This window comes from Alosa pseudoharengus, unplaced genomic scaffold (assembly GCF_046254945.1).
Source record: "Alosa pseudoharengus isolate Yale_2024_CS ecotype anadromous, Long Island Sound unplaced genomic scaffold, YU_APseudo_1.1 YU_APseudo_1.1_scf_12, whole genome shotgun sequence".
Classification (NCBI taxonomy): domain Eukaryota; kingdom Metazoa; phylum Chordata; class Actinopteri; order Clupeiformes; family Clupeidae; genus Alosa; species Alosa pseudoharengus.
In genome coordinates, this window is record NW_027468587.1 from 11,352,828 (window position 1) to 11,371,582 (window position 18,755).

General features: G+C 40.5%; 1 protein-coding gene across 1 annotated transcript; it reads right to left on the reverse strand.

Annotated features, from left to right (window-relative positions):
* On the reverse strand, window positions 1–5,287 carry LOC143118959 (C-C chemokine receptor type 5-like). The gene is made up of 3 exons (XM_076280147.1): window positions 5,230–5,287; window positions 4,707–5,019; window positions 1–2,631 (listed from the first exon to the last, which is right to left on the reverse strand). The coding sequence occupies exons 2-3, from the start codon at window positions 4,994–4,996 to the stop codon at window positions 1,569–1,571; spliced, it is 1,353 nt and encodes a 450-aa protein (XP_076136262.1). The 5' UTR covers window positions 4,997–5,019; window positions 5,230–5,287; the 3' UTR covers window positions 1–1,568.
* Window positions 5,288–18,755: the final 13,468 nt, after the last annotated feature.

Sequence of the window (18,755 nt, forward strand, 5' to 3'; positions counted from 1 at the left end):
CCCCCCTATATTCTGACTAGAATTGAGTATGGCTACGTCAGGCTAACTGCCCTCACCAGGAGAGGAGGGGGAAAGTGTATGTTACCGTGGATTACCAGAGTCACACGATCACACAGACAAACACAGTAGGGGCAGGATGTTCTTGTAATAGTTCTAGACAGAATCACAACACTGATCTACAATGCTTTTGTGAGTCATTCATCAATGTGCAAATACTCATAATTGACCTTGTGCAAGAGCTCACAACATTTTATATACCTGCAAGCTACCGGCAAAGTGAACCTGACTTTGCAGACTTTGCAAGAGAGTACATTCAGAATGAATATTGGGTGGTCTGGGGGTGGGGAACAGACTGCAGGGCTCACTATGACTAACTGTAAAACTATGTCTGCAGCAGGCTCAGATGAAATGCATTACATACAGACTTAAAATGTGTGCATTGTTGTGAATATGTACAAAATATCTGTATCGAATTCATAATTCAATTGTTAATCAAATGTTTTCCCCATGACACTGGCCTGTGTTATATAAATATCATTATGCAGTTCCAGTAACATTTTGTGGTTTTAAATGTAATTAAAATAGATATATGCATTTCTACTTATCATCTCACCACTGAAAGGACAGAACACATTGACCTGGGATAAAAAGGTTCTTGAGGTTACTTCCTCAGTATTGTGCAATCTGATATCTCTACGTGTTTTTCTCCATCTCTGTGGTAAAACACAGAGGATATCTCTCTTCTTTTGAAGTCACCAGCATTTGATGAGGAAACCACAAACAGCACCTACAGGATACACCGGCCCAAAACCATTCTTTGGATCAAATTACAAAATACTTCAGGATTTCGCACCTCCTACACTTTCAGATTACTAGAGAAAATTTCATTTGGTAATACCTACCGTCAGAAGCTTTAGAACTTTACCATGCTTTTCATTGGTAATACCTGTCAGAAGCTTTAGAACTTTACCATGCTTTTCATTGCTTTGCTGCTGAGCTCTGGCTTGTTTCAAATCTAGACTTTAACAGATGATTTCTGTTAACTATATTTCTATTTAGTTTGTTGTTATTTTATCTTCTTTATTAATCTTTTATTACACAGTGTTATAAATAACTATTCCAATGGCAGTGAAAGAGGAATATGGGGATTGATACGTAAAAACTGTATATGACTTTAGAGCAATAATTTGGGTATTTTACTCAACATGCCTTGCCTCATTAGTCCAAGTATCCTCTGAAGAATGTGTGCACATCTATGTGCAGTCTGTGCAATATGCGCATAACCTGGAAAAATCCAAACTCATTCACCAAGTGAATAGTTTGGTAACTCATGATTGGGATTCCTTTGCATCTCGATGGGCACTAACTTTGAGTGTGTGTGTGTGTGTGTGTTTGTGTGTGTGTGGACAACTGGACATGCATATGTGTATCTGTGTTTGTGTATGTGTGTGTGTCTGTGTGTGTGCATGCATGTGTTTTTGTGTATGTGTGCATGCATGTGTGTGTGTGTGTGTGTGTGTGTGGGGGGGGGGGGGGGGGACAAGGGGCCGTGTGTGTTCTCGCCCATGTCATATTGCAGTGGAGCGCTCGTCCACACTGGTGTTGCGGGACACGGAGTAGACAGAGCCGCTGGCCGTGCTGAAGTAGGCCTTGAGGGAGCTGCACCTGAGGCAGGGGCTCCTGCTGAGCAGTCGGAGCAGGTGCCGCCTGAACTTCTCGGCCACAAACACGTAGAGCAGGGGGTTCAGGCAGCAGTGGGTGTAGGCCATCACCTCGGTGATCTGGAGACTCAGGAGCAGGGCGTTGCTGGACTCGCAGTTGTTAAAGTAGCCCATGACGTGCAGCCCCCAGAAGAAGTTTGTGACGTTGTAGGGCGTCCAGCAAAACAGGAAGGCCACCATCACCACCATGACGAGCCGCACCGCCTGGCGCTTGGCTGAGCGGCTGTGTAGGAGCGTCAGCAGGATTCGGCTGTAGCAGAAGATCAGCATGGTCAGTGGGATCACAAAGCCCAGGACGTTCATCTTGAAGATGGCCCCGGCACGCAGGCCACCTTTGTCCTCGTAGTCTCGGCCGCAGACATTTTTGGCCGTCGCGTTGCTATTGGATAATTTCACTGCCAGCACTTCTGGGAACGATGAAAAGATGGCGGTGATCCAGACGACGATGCTGGCGAGGATCCCGTAAGAGCGCGTGCGGACCCGCATGGCGTAGATGGCGTGTACGACCGCCAGGTACCGGTCCACACCCATGAGGGCGATGAAGTAGATGCCGCTGTAGTAGCCCACGTAATACACACTGAGCACCAGCTTGCACATGGCATCGCCGAACACCCACTCGTCTCGGGCCTGGTGCGCCAGGAAGGGCAGTGAGCTGACCAGCAGGAGGTCGGCCAGCGCCAGGTTGAGGAGGCACACGTCCGTCATGCTCCGCAGGCGCACCCCCATACTAATGACCCACACCACCAGGCCGTTTCCCAGCAGCCCCAACACAAAGTATATGGAATAGAGCGCAGGAAGGAAGCTGGCCGAGTGACGGGTGTAATTGCATACCCCAGTGTCTTCTGCTTCATCGTAATCTATTGTGATGTCATCCTCGTATTCCACTGTGGTGGAGATTTTTAGAGCAGAACTGAAGGGAAACAGGAATACAATCAGCACACTTGTCAACAACTAAAACAAACAAAACTTCTGAAAGGAACTATGTTCAGTTTCTTTTAGTTTAAAAATATTTAGTTAAAAAATAACCTAGAAAGAGCAACAGAATGTAAAGAATCAACCATTTTAATGCAATGTCAAAAACACCTATATGCTCTGTGTGCTGTCCAGATATCCAGTGAAATTAGTATGCAAACCATCTAGCACCAGGCCAGCGTTCTTATTATACCACCTTGCACCATGTGATGTGCTGTGTTGAATACAATGCAAGTCAATGGATGAGGGCTGTGTGGCTTCGTTCAAGACAACTCAAATCCTACAGAACTCCACTATTCCACGCTTCTTTAAAAGTAACACAATGTAGGAATTCCCCCTTTTTGTCATTTTCCACGTGCTGAGTATTGATTTACTGTAGTAACGGGGTGGCCAATTCACTGACGAAAAGGGCCATGCCCTTACCCACAAAAACAACATTACATATATGCAATAACAGTCAATCTGGGTATGCATCAGCAATTTCAGAGAAACCAGTCTCCATATTATCAATTAGTATAGCATTACAATGACTTTGAATGAATTTGATATCTTAAAGTAAAAAAAAAAAACGTGTTGCTTTAAAACCACATAATTTTCAGTGTCCCGCTGGCGGGACGGTTACCCCCCTCCCCCACCTCCCCCCAACATTCTAAATCAATTGTATGCACCATATTGCTATGTAGCATAGTAATGTTATACACCATTTCAAAGCTTTGACTCTTGGGAATCCAAAAATAACAACTTTTTTCATGTACAATCTCTAAAGTGCTTTACATTCTCAGATTAATCTTATTATGTCTCAATTAAATTTGATCCAAAACCCCCCCCCCCCCCCCCCTCCGCTTTTGGTGCTACCCTGACTTCTGGCTGCAGTGTAGCTGCAGCACAATAAGTAGATGCAACATATTGGGTACTGAAATATTCACAAGAATCCATAGAAATTGAATTTTCATGTTGTGTTATCCAATATTAGTTGTACAGATGTATAGTCTATCTTATACACACTCATTGAACCAACAAAGTAAATGCAAAAATAGAGACTTTTTTGTCCTTATTCCATATTGTGTGTAGTCAGTCTATATCAGAACACCTGACATACAATCTAAATAATTCACAAGAAACCTCAAAGTGTTACCTTTCATTTGAGACCAGGATTATGCTTCTACACAAAGGGGTTCATGTGCAGTAAGCCTTTGATTGTCAGTATGCATTTTGCATGCATTATGCAAAAAGTCCTATGGGGAGTTTCAATAGGCATTTTACAAAACGCATGAGCATACCTTGGCAAATAATAGTCTAAAGCACTCATATTTTTTCATTCTATATTGATCTACTTTTGCACACAACTTCACAAGACCTGGTGCTAGGGCTCAGTTGTGTTTCTAAGTGATATCAAGTGACCTCTGGTCACACTGAAATGTGTTCAGTCCAGAGATGCTTGTAATCCGGCAGAAAGAAAAAACTATATTCTAGCCTCTGTAACTCTTTGTGAGTACATCACACATTTATTTTGACTCTTTCCTACGAAAACTAGAGGTTCTCAGCTTTCTATAGAGGTCCAACATTTGATGGTAGGCCCCAGAAGAGGTGGGAACAATGTCCTTGTAAATAGGCACAGTGCAATTTCAGGCAAACATTTTTGATTTTAAGATTAAGATCAAGGCTTCTGTTTCTTCAGTATGACATTTCTACACAAACAGATGGCGCTTGCTGTAGCCAGGTAAAATCCCAACAAGATGTACTTTGTATCCATTTATCTCTTCAAATGTTCAAATACGAAATACCCAAATGACTGATGCATTAATATTTTCATTGAGCAGGATTCAGTATTTGGGGAAACTAGAACTGCAGAGCACACAGAGACAAAACATGTGTTGACCTTTAAACATCTGCTGAGATATTTAAAAGATCACCTGAGAAGAAGTGTTGATCACTCAAATGATAAGCTGTACATTAAAGCTCTATGTATACAGCTGTTTGAGGATAGTAAGTGGTCGATGCAACTGGTCTTACCTGTATGTGCGAGTGGAGAAAGCACTGGCTGTGCTAGTCAGCAGACTTTGAAGCCCATCATGAGTGGAGAAAGCACTGGCTGTGCTAGTCAGCAGACTTTGAAGCCCATCATGAGTGGAGAAAGCACTGGCTGTGCTAGTCAGCAGACTTTGAAGCCCATCATTAGTGGAGAAAGCACTGGCTGTGCTAGTCAGCAGACTTTGAAGCCCATCATGAGTGGAGAAAGCACTGGCTGTGCTAGTCAGCAGACTTTGAAGCCCATCATGAGTGGCACTGCTTGTGTCATTCATTATTACTCAAATACATGCAGTACCTGCAGTAATGCAATACAACAATATAACCATTATAACCAAAAGATAGTCAGTCAACGTGATAAAGAGTTAAAAGTGCACTCTGGGGTCAACCTGAGGATCTGACTAAAGAAACTTTGTTACATTGCTAAAAAAAACACTTCCTTGAATATAGCATGTAGAATATCTCAATGCTGAATAAACAAATGTGCATGGAGTTGAATTATACTTACACTCTAGTCGTACTTGCTGTAGAGTTCTGTAGCGGACATTTACACAGTATGGGTAGAGGGTTTTGGTGGTTTATGTTGCTGTGAACAGGAACTATACTGGGCTAAGCAGAGGATGTGGGTGTAGAGGGTTAGGGGCTTGGCCTAATTAACTTATTGTTCCACACTCCTGTTTGAGGGTTTAATGAAAGATGAACTGTAAAGCATACAAATCTACATATCAAATCTAATAAATGGTTAAGATTTTATCATTGCATCACACAAATCACATCACGCAAGATATGATACTGTCATAAGCATATCATAGCAAAGCCAGTCACCACAATGAAATTGCTTCTTTCTGCAAATCGCCTCTTTCCTGTTAACTTAACAAGAAAAACCGTGGAGCTTATCATGGACCAAAATTAACATCACACAGCTGCAACCAAGCTACAAAGCTTACAAATGATGGATCTCATTGTCCAGACTTCGACGGTCAATGGTTTCCACATGGCAGGAGTTGTTTTTTTCAACTTATCATTTTTATCATAGGTCAGTATGTCAAGTAATGGTTAATGCAGTAGGTTCATAGATCAAAACCCACCCTGGAAACATATTTGCTGTCTTTAGTAAGAGGGCTTAATTGATCATAACAAAATGTAGACTGTAAAGTTTGCTCGGCCCCAAAATGCCCCACACAAGGATGACAGGACATGCACCAGGGCAATAGACATGCAAATGCTTGTAGTAGTAGAATTTGACTTGTCCCAATGGGGCTATTTGTGTTGCAGCAATAACACACACACACACACAATCCAGTTAAGTATAATAAATGAGTTTAAAATACAAATGCAAAAGAGTGTTTGTATCTGGATGAGTACTGTCAGACAGAATGGATTCTGCCTTTTTAGCACCTGTGTCTTACTGCAGCGGTCCCCAACCACCGGGCCGCTGCCCGGTAGCCTACCGGGATGCAGGACATTCCTAACCGGGCCGTAGCCTACGACATGAGTTTAAAAAAAAATGCATGCAAACTAAACTAAATTCAATTTGTAATAATGTCACATTTTTACATGGCATAGGCCTATATGCAGTTGTTTGATTGCACGCATGTTTGCAATTTCCAAGGTCTATTTTCTTACGTCTGTCTGTCCCGCATTCAACACTTTTACATACAGTATTGCCTTCAGCGCTGCGCAGCCTCAGGTCAGCTCACTTCACTTGATCAGTTCTTGCGAACGGTAGTGTCACACGAAGTTAGCTAAACTGCTAGAATGAGCAACAAAAAACAAGCATCTTTAGCAGGTCACTGACCAGAGTGTTTGAGTTGCGTGAGCCGCTGCAGAGATTTCTTACAGAAAAAAAGTCACCGTTAGCTGCACATTTTAGTGATGAGGACTGGGTATCAAAACTCGCTTACCTGTGTGACATATTCGGGTTGCTTAAAGGAGAATTCCGGTGTGATATTGACCTAAAGTGTGTTGAAACATGATACCGAGTGTGAACGTATGTCTCATAGCCCATCTCGGCTTGTCCCCTGCACTCCAAAATCTGGCGCTAGTTAGCCGATGCTACCAACAGCTTTTTCAATGGTGGTGCTTCGGCATCGGGCTAGCCATGCAAATAAATCACTGTTTTACACCATTTACGACGCTCAATGTATCTCCACACTTCATTGGTAGACTACCGAAGGCCCTGACATTTAAAACGAGACATTGAGAACTTTGAAAAGCACTGGTAGTTTCCCAGATAGCAAGCACACGTTGTCACAACGTTGCCATTGGTTGGCAGTGTCGGAGGTGGAATTTCAACGTTGAAACAATGTCACAACAACCGCAGCGCCTCAAGCAATTGTATATAGAATGTTGGTTTATAGAATGTTGGATTGTTCTGCGACAAGCTGCGTCAAACAAAAATATTTAGAGGATCGATCTACAACGTTGAAACACAGTCACGCCAACGGCAGTCCACCGACTGGCTGCAACTGCAGCGAATGTCAACAACGCAAGATTTCGGGTTTTATTATTTATTATTATTATTTATTGCATTTGTGAGATAATTTTAGAAGTTTGTAAGACCTCTTAAAGGCCTCTTAAAACAAGAGGATTTACAACGTTGAAACACAGTCACGCCAACGGCAGTCCACCGACCGGCTGTTTGCAACTGCAGTGATTATCTTAAACGTGCTAATTACGTGATAAATTATAAAACAATCTTTTTTAATACTACAAAATAACATTTGCTAAATGAACCTTAACTTTTTCAGCCATAGGTGTGTAGATTATACATACCTGCTTCTGTTTGTAAGACTAGGATATTTGTTTTCCCACATGCAATCAAGAAAAGCAGTAGCCAACTTATTCCTATGACCAATAAGTAACTAAGTATACCCACAGAAGTCACTGAAAAAGAGTGCATTTCCCAAATAGGTCAAGCTATCGCAACTCCAACAAAAAGTATACTATAGCTCACCCATTAGAAGTTCCACTCTAATGGGTATAACTGTTAAGCAGTTAGGCTATTCATGGTGGAACTGATGTCCAACTTTCTGGTTATAGGCTAGATGAGATCCAAGCACTAATCATGTAACATCAGATATTTCAGTTGGAGTTGCCCGTGACCTCACCATAAAATATGACTGCCATGGTCCAATAAAGTTTTTCTGATAGAAAATTCCTTATGTCTGACTGGGCATTATTTAAATGTGTATCATAATGTGCCACTGCAATTACACCTAATACAAACAAGTAAATCTTTGTATTAGACAAAGTTAATTTGTCAAATGATTTCAGCCTTCCCCCTAATAACTCACAATTTAAGTGAATGTCATCTTACAGTTTCATGTAAAGTATGTTTGTTGCTGAAAACCATGACACAAACCCAATGTTTACAAGCCCATCATTTATTTAATACTGGCATTTCACAGTATACGAGATCACTATTTCACTCATGAGTGAGTAATCACTTTCCCAGTAGCGTGCCATTAAGTCCCAGCCAATCTCATTCTGAGCTGCAGAGAGCACCTGAATGGACCAGATAGAAACAAAAAAATATACATTAGACAGAGAAATAGATAGCATGGATTTTAAAAACAAACAAAAAAGTTGCATTACATGTTTGTCACACTCATTTTACAATGTACAGTGGTGCTATTTAGTCAATCACCCTCTAACACACACACACAGCAACACAGCTGAAGGTGTGTGTATTTGCAAGCATGGATCAAATAGGCCAAAGGCACATTTACAGTGGTTTCTGTACTTACTTGGTGTACTTAAATAAAAATATTCAATGGAAATAACAATTGACCAATTTCAATATATGAATTTATCTTGTCTAGGTTCTTATTGAATTGAATTTCCCCTTGGGGATCAATAAAGTATCTATCTGTCGATCTATATTGAAAACTATATTTTGAACTTTTTTCACTGTTGTGTAATGATTGATTGGAAGCATACTCTGACTTCACCACAAGTTGTGTTGTTTGAAAGAAATATTCATGCTTTTCATGTTTTTAATGTTTATCACTGTTATAAAAAATGCCCAGCAAGAAACAAGTCAGTGATTGGTCAGTGTACATGTGGATAATGCAGAGCGACATACATGGCATGGTGCTGGTAACAACAGGAAATGGATGCTTCTGAAACAGAGAAATGATATTAGATTAGTAAACAGAGTGTGCTTTTAGAACATTGGATAAATGGTTGCTGATAATGGGCAATGTAGATATTGCATTAAAAATAAGCCATTTCTTTCTACAACAGTAGAGAACAGTTTTGCAATTATGTAAGTGCATACTGTGTGTGTAAGGCGGTCATACTGGTTTACTAGAATGACCAACATAACCTGGCATGGCCAGATAAATCAGCAATGTAGACCGGCAACACCAGCTAAAATGACTTGAGATGATACGACAAGCAAAACCAGCTGAATTACCATCGCAAGCTGGGTAAACCAGCCGAAGCTATGTTGTCGCATGAGTTTTGCTGGTCTAGCAGGTCAACCATCATAGGGTGGTCAAACAAGCTGGTCAACCAGCAAACCACCTTAAGCTGGTCAGGCTGTTTTTTTTCAGCAGGGTAGCCCTGACTGTAGCCTATAGCCCTGGTCCCTTGTCGGACCTCATAGTTCAGCAGTTAGCCTACACATCAGATGTATGGAATAATGAACACAGTATGCCAGGCTGTGACAAGTAAATACAAACGTTGTTGACATGTCACGCAGTTTCTAAGCTAAAACATCGCCTCACTATCCGCTAGCTGCCTGTGCCCTGAATACACGGCAGAAAAACAGTCTGTGTTGTGTTACGCTGGTAACAGGAAACAGATGCTACTGAAACAGAGAAATTATATATTAGTAAACAGAATGTGCCTTTGGAACATTGGATGAATGGTTGCTGATAATGGGCAATGTAAATATTGCATTAGAGATAAGACATTTCTTTCTACAATAGTAGAGAACACTTTTGCAATTATGTAAGCGCATACTGTGTAACCTGAAAACTGTTGCACTGATTAAAAAAACAAAAAAACAATGTAATTGATCTCAGCTGGTATTTTGTCTATAATGGAGTGGAATGGAAATTTCTAAGTGATCCCAAACTTTGGTAGCCTAGAAATCTAGACGCACCCTAGCGGCCAAGGTGATGTAATTTGCTGCCAGGGTAGTCTAGCAACTCTCCGTTGGCTTGCGAGTTGGAAAAATTCAACTTCAGTCAGGCCAATCACATCGTGTATAGAATCAGTAAGCGGACTTAACATAATGATGGCATAGTTGCGACTGTTCTGCGTGAATTCCCTGCTACTTGAAAACAAAGAAGATGGATGCTGCTGCTGGCGAACAGCGTGACACGAGTTAAGCTTTGTTTAAATTGGCAAAAGTTTGAACAACTAGCTCCGCTGGTGGGAAAATGCATGGTTGTAGCACTATCCTATTGCGTGCAGAGGGAATTTGAAAGACAACCGTTTATCCCGCCCCTTGGACTGAGCACTGCGAATGGTCCTACATCAAGATGTGAGGTCTGGCTCATCAGGCTAAAACTTTGGTAGTGCATGTTTACAAGAATTCCCCTCACAACTCCAAGCATACAGACAGTGTCTTCATCATCCTCAGCCTCCATTGAAGAACATAAGACAGGTGAGTGTGCCTCCAGTGTCAACACACACAATCTGACATCTCATAGCTCATAGGACTACTGATGTGTGTGTGTCTGGGGGTGTAATATAGTTACCTTCAAGGAAATAAAGCCCTCATAAGTACATTTTTCCAGAGTCTGAAAGCACACACACACACACACACACACACAGAGAGAGTAGGAGAAAAAAACTGTAGGCTACACTACACATTACAGGTTAAAAGGTCCACTGTGTTCATCAACAATATAGAACATATAGGTTGCTCTCGTGCTTATGATGTAACACACACACCTGCGCGCGTATGAATAAAAGTTAACTGAAATCAACTGATTTTCAATTCACCTGGGATCGCCAACGACAGACTTTGGTCTAACATTAGACACTGTGGTGTTTTGGTCAACATTCAGGTAAAGTAGTGGTTATAAGGTCACTTTCAAGACCGCAACACCATAAACCAAGAACGATAACTGTGTAAATTAGCGTTAGTCGGATTCGCTCGCTAAAGTTAGCTGAAAACGGTTACGTTAACGTTAGCTATATCGCTAGCTGCTATAGCTTGCTTGATGCTAACAGTTATCTAGTAAACTTTACGCTATTGTCTGTCACAATAATGGCAGAGAGCAACAAATTGCTATCAAAAAGGTCTTTAAGACGAAATACAAAAAAAAATACAGAGGCCATTGTCTCTATGCTACAATCACTTAATGTGGAAAAAGTTAGCGTTACTCACGACTCCGACTGCTCCGACCATGGCTCCGACTCCTACATGTCAGGGACGGAAACGTTAGACAGCTGTGATGGAGGAGACTGGTGTAACGTTAGTACTAGCTCTAGTTTAGAGGACATAAGCGCCACCTGTGGTCTGGAGGAAATCCAAAATATCGATTACTGTATGCAAGACGAGGACTTTGACATTGACATTGACAGTCCTGATGAGGAATATGACAACATTAAATTACGTGACGATTTAAAGGCGTGGGCAGTGGAAACAAACACACCAATCAGCCATCTTTCAAGTCTTCTTGCTGTCCTTAACAAACACCTGCCCGATGCAGATCTCCCAAAAGATGGTCGGACACTTTTGTCAACTCCTAAAAGCATAGAGGTGGAAGAAAAAGCAGGGGGCTCCATGCACTATTTTGGATTAGCTAAAGGTGTATTGGTGAGGATGCAGGACAGTCCCACCCTAACAATCGCTCAAACACTCCACCTGCAAATCAATATTGATGGCATGCCACTTTTTAAAAGTAGCAATAACCAATTCTGGCCAATATTGGCATTAATTGAAGAAGACCCAGACCAAATTCCCTTCGTTGTGGCATTATACTCTGGGTTTAAAAAACCATCAAATTTGGCAGAGTATCTCTCCGATTTTGTGGAGGAGATGTCAGTCATCTCCTCAAGTGGTGTTATGTACCAACAAAATCACAAAATAATCATTTCGGCCTTTGTATGCGATGCACCAGCAAGAGCATTCCTCAAAAACATAAAATATCATAATTCGTATTACGGCTGCGAGAGGTGTGTTCAGGAGGGTGTTTGGTGCAATAACAGATTAAACTTCCCTGAGACAATGGCGGCACCACGTACAGACGAGAGCTTTAAGGCCAAATTACAAAGTGATCACCACAAGGATGGTGAAAGTCCCCTCACTGACATCAACATTGGCATGGTCTCCCAATTTGTGCTCGATTACATGCACTTAGTGTGTTTGGGAGTAGTGAGAAAGCTCATTTGGTTGTGGATGCGAGGCCCACTACCCACAAGAATTGGCAACCGAACAATAACATCAATATCACAAAAAATAGTGGAACTTGGAAAAAGCTTGCCAAAAGAGTTCAATAGAAGAGGGAGATCCCTAACAGAGGTGGACCGTTGGAAAGCAACTGAATTTCGGACATTTCTTTTGTATACGGGTCCCATTGCTCTCAAAAACGAACTGCCTGATGTTATGTACGATCACTTCCTCCTTCTGCATGTGGGCATAACCATTCTATGCAGCCCACAGCTGTCAAAAACATACTGTGATTACTCCGAGAAGGTGATCAGAGTCTTTGTCCAAAACTTCTCTGTGATTTATGGCGATTTCATTGTGTACAATGTCCATAGCTTAATCCACCTGGCAGACGATGTCAGAAAATTTGGCCCCTTGCAGAGAATTTCTGCCTTTCCTTTCGAAAACTTTCTGCATCAACTGAAAAGAAAGATCAGAAAGCCAAACCAACCTTTGCAGCAAATTGTAAAACGCATCGCTGAACAAAAACTAAACAGCAGTGTCAGTCAGTCAGTCAATGTCAGTCCAGTGTTGCACAGTCTACTCTCTCACTACACCTGTCCCAAATTCTTTTTATCAGTCCATGCGCCTAACAACATAGTTTTGAGTGGGCACAGCATATTCAGAATTGAAAAAATGTTCAATGCTGATGGCTGCACACAGTTTTTGGGACGGAAATTTTTAAACAGACAGTCGTTTTTCACATCCCCAGTTGACTCCCTCAATTTGAATATTGCTTTTGTTCAAGGACTGTCTGTAGAGGTGGTGGCTTTGTCAGAGAAAACCATTGATGCCAAAATGGTTGCAATGCCTGTCAAACATGGCTTTGCAATATACCGACTGAACCATACATAATAAATAAATAAATAAATAAATAAATGAGTTAGTTAGTAATAAATAAATAAATAAATAAATAAATAAATAAATAAATAATTTAGTTAGTAATAAATAAATAAATGAATAAATAAGTTAGTTAGTTAGTAATAAATAAATAAATAAATAAATAAATAAATAAGTTAGTTAGTTAAAGCTAAGTTCATCTGTTCATCATTTCAGTTTACAGATCATGTTCGCAATTGTACTATTTACGGAAAAGAATGAGGTTGAAGTGGTGCCCACAAGCTGGCTGAGTGTCGACCAAAAAGTGTCGTTCTGGCCACCATACAAAAGTATGCAACGGGGTAAGGTGGCTGTCCAGAATCAGGAGGATCCTGATGAGACATGGGGGGAGTTCTTTGTCAGGGTACTGAAGAAATATGGTGAGACCCTCCTGTAAACAAACACAGAGAGAAAGAAAGAGAGAGAGAGAGAGAGAGAGAGAGAGAGAGAGATAACATGATTCATCATAATGCAACTTCATTTCATTTCTATACATGCTGCAATATGGTTCCTTGTTTAACAAATGTTTCCCTCAAATACAGATTCTTATGAAGCGGCCAGGAAGAAACTGGTGAGGGCCACCAAGAAAGACTCCCTCACTTCTGAGGATGAAAGTTTCAGAAGGCCTAGAATGTAAGAACCGTACAGTACACAAATTAACAAAAGTCTAAGATTCACTGATGTTTTAATACCTGTGGTGTTGTCCTGTTGTCATACTGCAGGCCCTCTGCCAAAGTGGTGGAGCAGTTTGAAGCTCTACCTCAGCCACGCCATTCCATCGCCAACCAGCAACCAGCAAAACAACCAGCGAAACAACCAGTGAAACCACCTGCGAAACCAGGCTCCTCCAAACAGCTACCTGTACTCCAGCCTGTACTCCAGCCACCACCGGTGTTTTCATCGGTCTTGAGTGCTCCCACTACCTCCTACTCACAGCCTGTGACAAACACATTCGGTACAAAACATTTTGCTGGTCTGCAACATGACTGATGATATCATTTGTGTAACATAATCATTTAAGTCACAACACTTTCTAAAGCAATGTGAAATGTTTCTGTTTTTCTATTAAACCTTTCTTACCTATAGAGCGTGACCAGCTAATTTTCAGGGCCTTGGAGGAGATAAAGGCGCAAGTGCGCCAGAACACCCTCCTTCTCCAGGCCCTGGCTAAGAAGCAGCCAGCACAAGCAGCGCCCTCTCTACCAGAGGAATTCACATTCCCAATTCAGACACAAGAACATCTGAGGAGAGTGGAGAATGTGTTATTAGAGAAAGCACAGGAGAAAGCTATGGTATGTATTTGACTACATTGATGACCACAACATGGTGAAAAATTTCACGTTGGTTGAATACTTTGGAACCAACTGCATTATGTTTTGTCAACAGTACACATTCTATACAGTTAAGAACAAAAGTATTCATACCCCTGGCAAATATTGATTTAATGTTAATTTTCTCTTGACCAATATGTTTGAAAATGACACTTCTACATGGCTAAATGTTGTAAGATAATGTGGTAGAATCAGTTTTCATATTTTTTGAACATTTTTATGAAAAATGGCATGTCCAAAATTATTCATACCCTTTTTAAATAATCACTGGAAGCATGTTTATTTGTCATCACAGCTCTCAAAATGGTTCTCATAATACATACCAAGCCTCTCAATGTCTTCACAATGATTCTAGACAGCTAGCCTAGCCCCGCCCACCTAGATCTTATTTCAGGGAGATCTAGTCTGGAAACCTAGTTCATAACCATTTAAAAATCAAGCAAAAGCTATATTCTTTGTTCAGGTGTGTCCTTATAAAAGGTTAAGCAGAGTTGTGCATTTTAAGAAGAGTGATCCATGATCAGCATCCATGATGACCAAGTGGTCCATTTTGGGATGTGCTGCAAATGTCAACCATCAAAACACCATATCCACAGTGCAGAATAGCTATTATAGAAATGTATTAGCTTGGGGTGTTTTTTTCCAGACAATGGGACCTGGTGACCTTCTCAAAGTAAATGGTAACACTAAAACAAGGGGCTACAGTAAGATTTTTGGAGGAAAAAAAATCAGGCAGTCTGCCGAGAAACCCGTCCCAATAGGCGGCATCGGGCCATTAAACCACACAATGATCCAAAACATACAGCCAAACAAGGCTTTCCAGTCATTATCTAAAAAAAGGTATGAATAATTTTGGACACAAAATTCATACATATGTAAAAAAAAAGATGAAAATGCTTCTATTTCCATGTTTCTACCACATTGTCAAGCAAACTTTTGACATGTGGCAGTTTCATTTTCAGTCAGAACAAACATATTGGTCGAGAGAAAATCAACATTAAATTAATATTTGCCAGGGGTATGAATAATTTTGTTCTTAACTGTATAAAATCTATATACATCTGTACATTTCTGTTCTTATCTGTAGACAACACACCTTACAGCACTTGGTGGGATGAATGCTGGGGACGCGGTCAGGAGAATAATGCGTCACCTCATCACAGACACACTGGCAACCCAATACAATTGGCTTGGCCGAGGAGGCCAAAAGAAGGCTTTTGCAGCTTTAAAAATCACTGCAGCTATAAGAGGTGTCTGAATGCCACTGCATTGCTGTCATTGTAAAAGAAAAATTAAATACAGTGTGCTTAATAGACACTTTTTGATTCTCCTGGAAATAGTGCATTGTATTTTCAATGATCAAGAACTGTTACCTGTTCAGGTGCTGCGGCAGCGCAAAATATCACTGCCAGCGAGTGCGACAGCCACATTAAGAACTGGCTTAAGTATAGCAGTGACCGCAGTGGAGGAAGGAAGAGGAGAGCTGAAGAACCGCAGAGCCCTGTAATCGGTATGTTACAGACCTGAATAAGAAGAGGGAAATCCAAAGACATAGTGGCAGACATTTAAGTATATGCAATGGGTCATTCCAGGTTAAATCATCTAAGGTTCTTGCTGCACCATCTCATATTTTGTTAAAACATTGTCTTAATCAAGAATGGGTCCCAAAACCAAAAGCCTGTAAAATATTTCTGTTCAAATCCTGTCTTTATCACATTCATATAATTGTCAGTCCTTAGAATTACTTCAGTTTTGTAGCTTGGAATTCACATTATCTAGGAAGCAATGTTTGAGCATTTATGATAAGTATTATTCATGGGCACTACTATTTCGATATATGATGGCGTCAAAATAGCTATTTAGAATCATCAGTGTCTCTACACATGAACTCGAGCATTGAGAACATTGTTCGTGTACACAGTTTACTAAAAAGAAAGGTTTTGGACAACTCACTCCTTGGCTGGCATGATGGCGGCGAGCAGAAAAACTAAGTTTTTAAAAACCTTTCTTTTAGTAAACTCTGTGTACACAAACAATGCTCAAGTTCATGTGTAGAGACACAGATGACTTCGATCAAAGTTTCATGTTGTGTCGAGCCTTCTTGGTGTTTTAAAAATAGCTATTTTGATGCCATCATGTATCAAAATAGTAGTGCCCCTACGATTTCCATTAAAAAAGCCATTTGACCCGAAAACGACGACAAGCTAAAAGTGGCGCTTCGGACGTAGGCTATAATTATGCTTTTAAACTAAAGTTTGACTAGGGTACATTCACAAAAACACCCTAGGATGCATTCTGGCCAGTTACGCTTTAACAGCCCCACTGATGTTCGTGTTCCTAGCCTAGGCTACTCCACCAATTACCAAAAAATGCAACCTCGTTTAATCTTAATGCGCATTTGTTGCAGAGACACCGTGATTTTATATCATCCAAAGCCCAGCTACATTTCTTTGAAAGACAACGATCTTTAAACAAAGCAGGCTACCTACAGTACATAGATGGCAATATCAGTTGTGCTTTAGACTGACAGAAAATACTGAGGCAAAAAGTCCTACCCAAAATAGAAATCTCTCCGATTTTCTATTAGCCTATACATGGCGGTACTCGGGACTTTCAACAACAGTTGCTTATATTTCTGTATTATACCAAAAACATAAATATCTATGTATTTTAATTATTCCAAAGTAGCATAGGCTACAAAATATGTCGAGCTATGTGCTACATTTGAAGAGTTTCAAAACGCCACCATTTTAATGAATTTTCATAAATATTTTTTTTTACATTTTGTTTTCCAAATAATTTCAGTTGAACTGTAACTGGGTGTTGTTATTTCATATATCTTTACTCAATCAAAACAACACAATACACATTAAATAACCTGAATGTTTTAAAAAAAGGAGATAGCGTTTTGGAACCAAACTCTTCATTTCTTCACACAAAAGTAACCAAGTTTAGCTTAGTCTTCTAACCTTATTTTAAGACAATAATTAAAAATCTTACCTTATCACATGTCAAACAGTCACCAAGTGTCCAGTGCCCTAGCTATGGCTAATCCTAGGCCAAACTGACCTAATGTCGCGTGGTTCATGCAAACATCACGTGCATTCATTCTCAGGTAACATTTTGTCGCGTGGCTTTAGTAGGCCTGTGCATGCTGTGCATTTCACGATTGATTGCAATATGAAAATGCTATTTGCAAATGGAGATGCATTTTCAACTAAAAATATAGCCTAGCATGCCTCAATACAACGCAATTCAGATCGTTACAACGTTAAGCGCATTTTCATATAATAGATGGGGACAGTAAACATTTTTTAAAAAATAATTAAAAAAAAACATTCTTACCTCCTAGGCCTAGTTTCAGTGATAACCTCCTAAATGGGCAATCTGTCACTGATGGTTGTCTCCTTTTCTCCACAGCTACTCAGCGCCAGCGTCTGCGTCAATTGGAATTCAGTGATTCGGATTCCAGCGATTCTGACTCCGAGTAAGTAGCACATATGGCAAACCCCACATACTTTGCATTGTTTTGATAAATGGATCGATGAGCAAACTCTTTTGTTTTTCCAGAATAGTTCCATGATCTGGAGGAACCGGAGCAGCCCACCCCCCAATTCCTTGTTGGTGTTTTTTTTAAACATTTTTTATTAATTTATTTCTTTGTTATTTTTGTTATTGTCAATAAATATTATAAATAATATTAACATTTATAACATATTGCCTGCCTGTCTTGAATTAAGCAACAAGCCCCGAGAGGCCACTGGTTTTAGAACAGCTGTTAGGCATGATGCGCAATTGCGGAAGCAATCATTTCCATATAGGCTTGTAGGCTACTGGAGAACAAGTCATTGCTCATGATAATAAAAGTATAATGTTCATTCATTTTCACGGTATGGACTAGCAATGGAAAATAAAAACAAAATGTTGGCAATTGGTTATAAGCCAACGTTTTGCAATAAACGGATTTTTGTAGGCCTATTGTGACGCACGACGATTTTCTCCGTGCCAACGTCAAAACAACGTTACCCCACCGGACAAAATGAAGTTGGCACAACGTCAGTAAACAACGTCATGCCAACGGATGATATGCCGTTGTGCCAACGTTGTGCCAACGTATGCTTGCTATCTGGGTTACTTACAAGACGATTTATACAGACAGTATCTTCACGAAGTTTAGCGTTTGCAGCCATCTTGAATTTAGTCACGATAAGTCGAGCGACGAGTAAGAATGAACAGCAGCAACTGGAATCCATGCATTTCCACAGAATTATTTTTGGAATCTGATCCCTTATCATACCTGTTCATTCTTACTCGTCGCTCGACTTATCGTGCATGCATGTATGAATCGTCTTGTAAGTAAACTACCAGTGCTTTTTCAAAGTTCTCAATGTCTCGTTTTAAATGTCAGGGCCTTCGGTAGTCTACCAATGA

Bases quoted from the DNA above. Each gene is read 5' to 3' on its own strand.
- LOC143118959 (XM_076280147.1), bottom strand. From the start codon at position 4,996: ATGAATGACACAAGCAGTGCCACTCATGATGGGCTTCAAAGTCTGCTG. The intron at 2,632-4,706 runs GTAAGACCAGTT...GTTTCCCTTCAG, and splicing joins TTCTCCACTCGCACATACAG to TTCTGCTCTAAAAATCTCCA.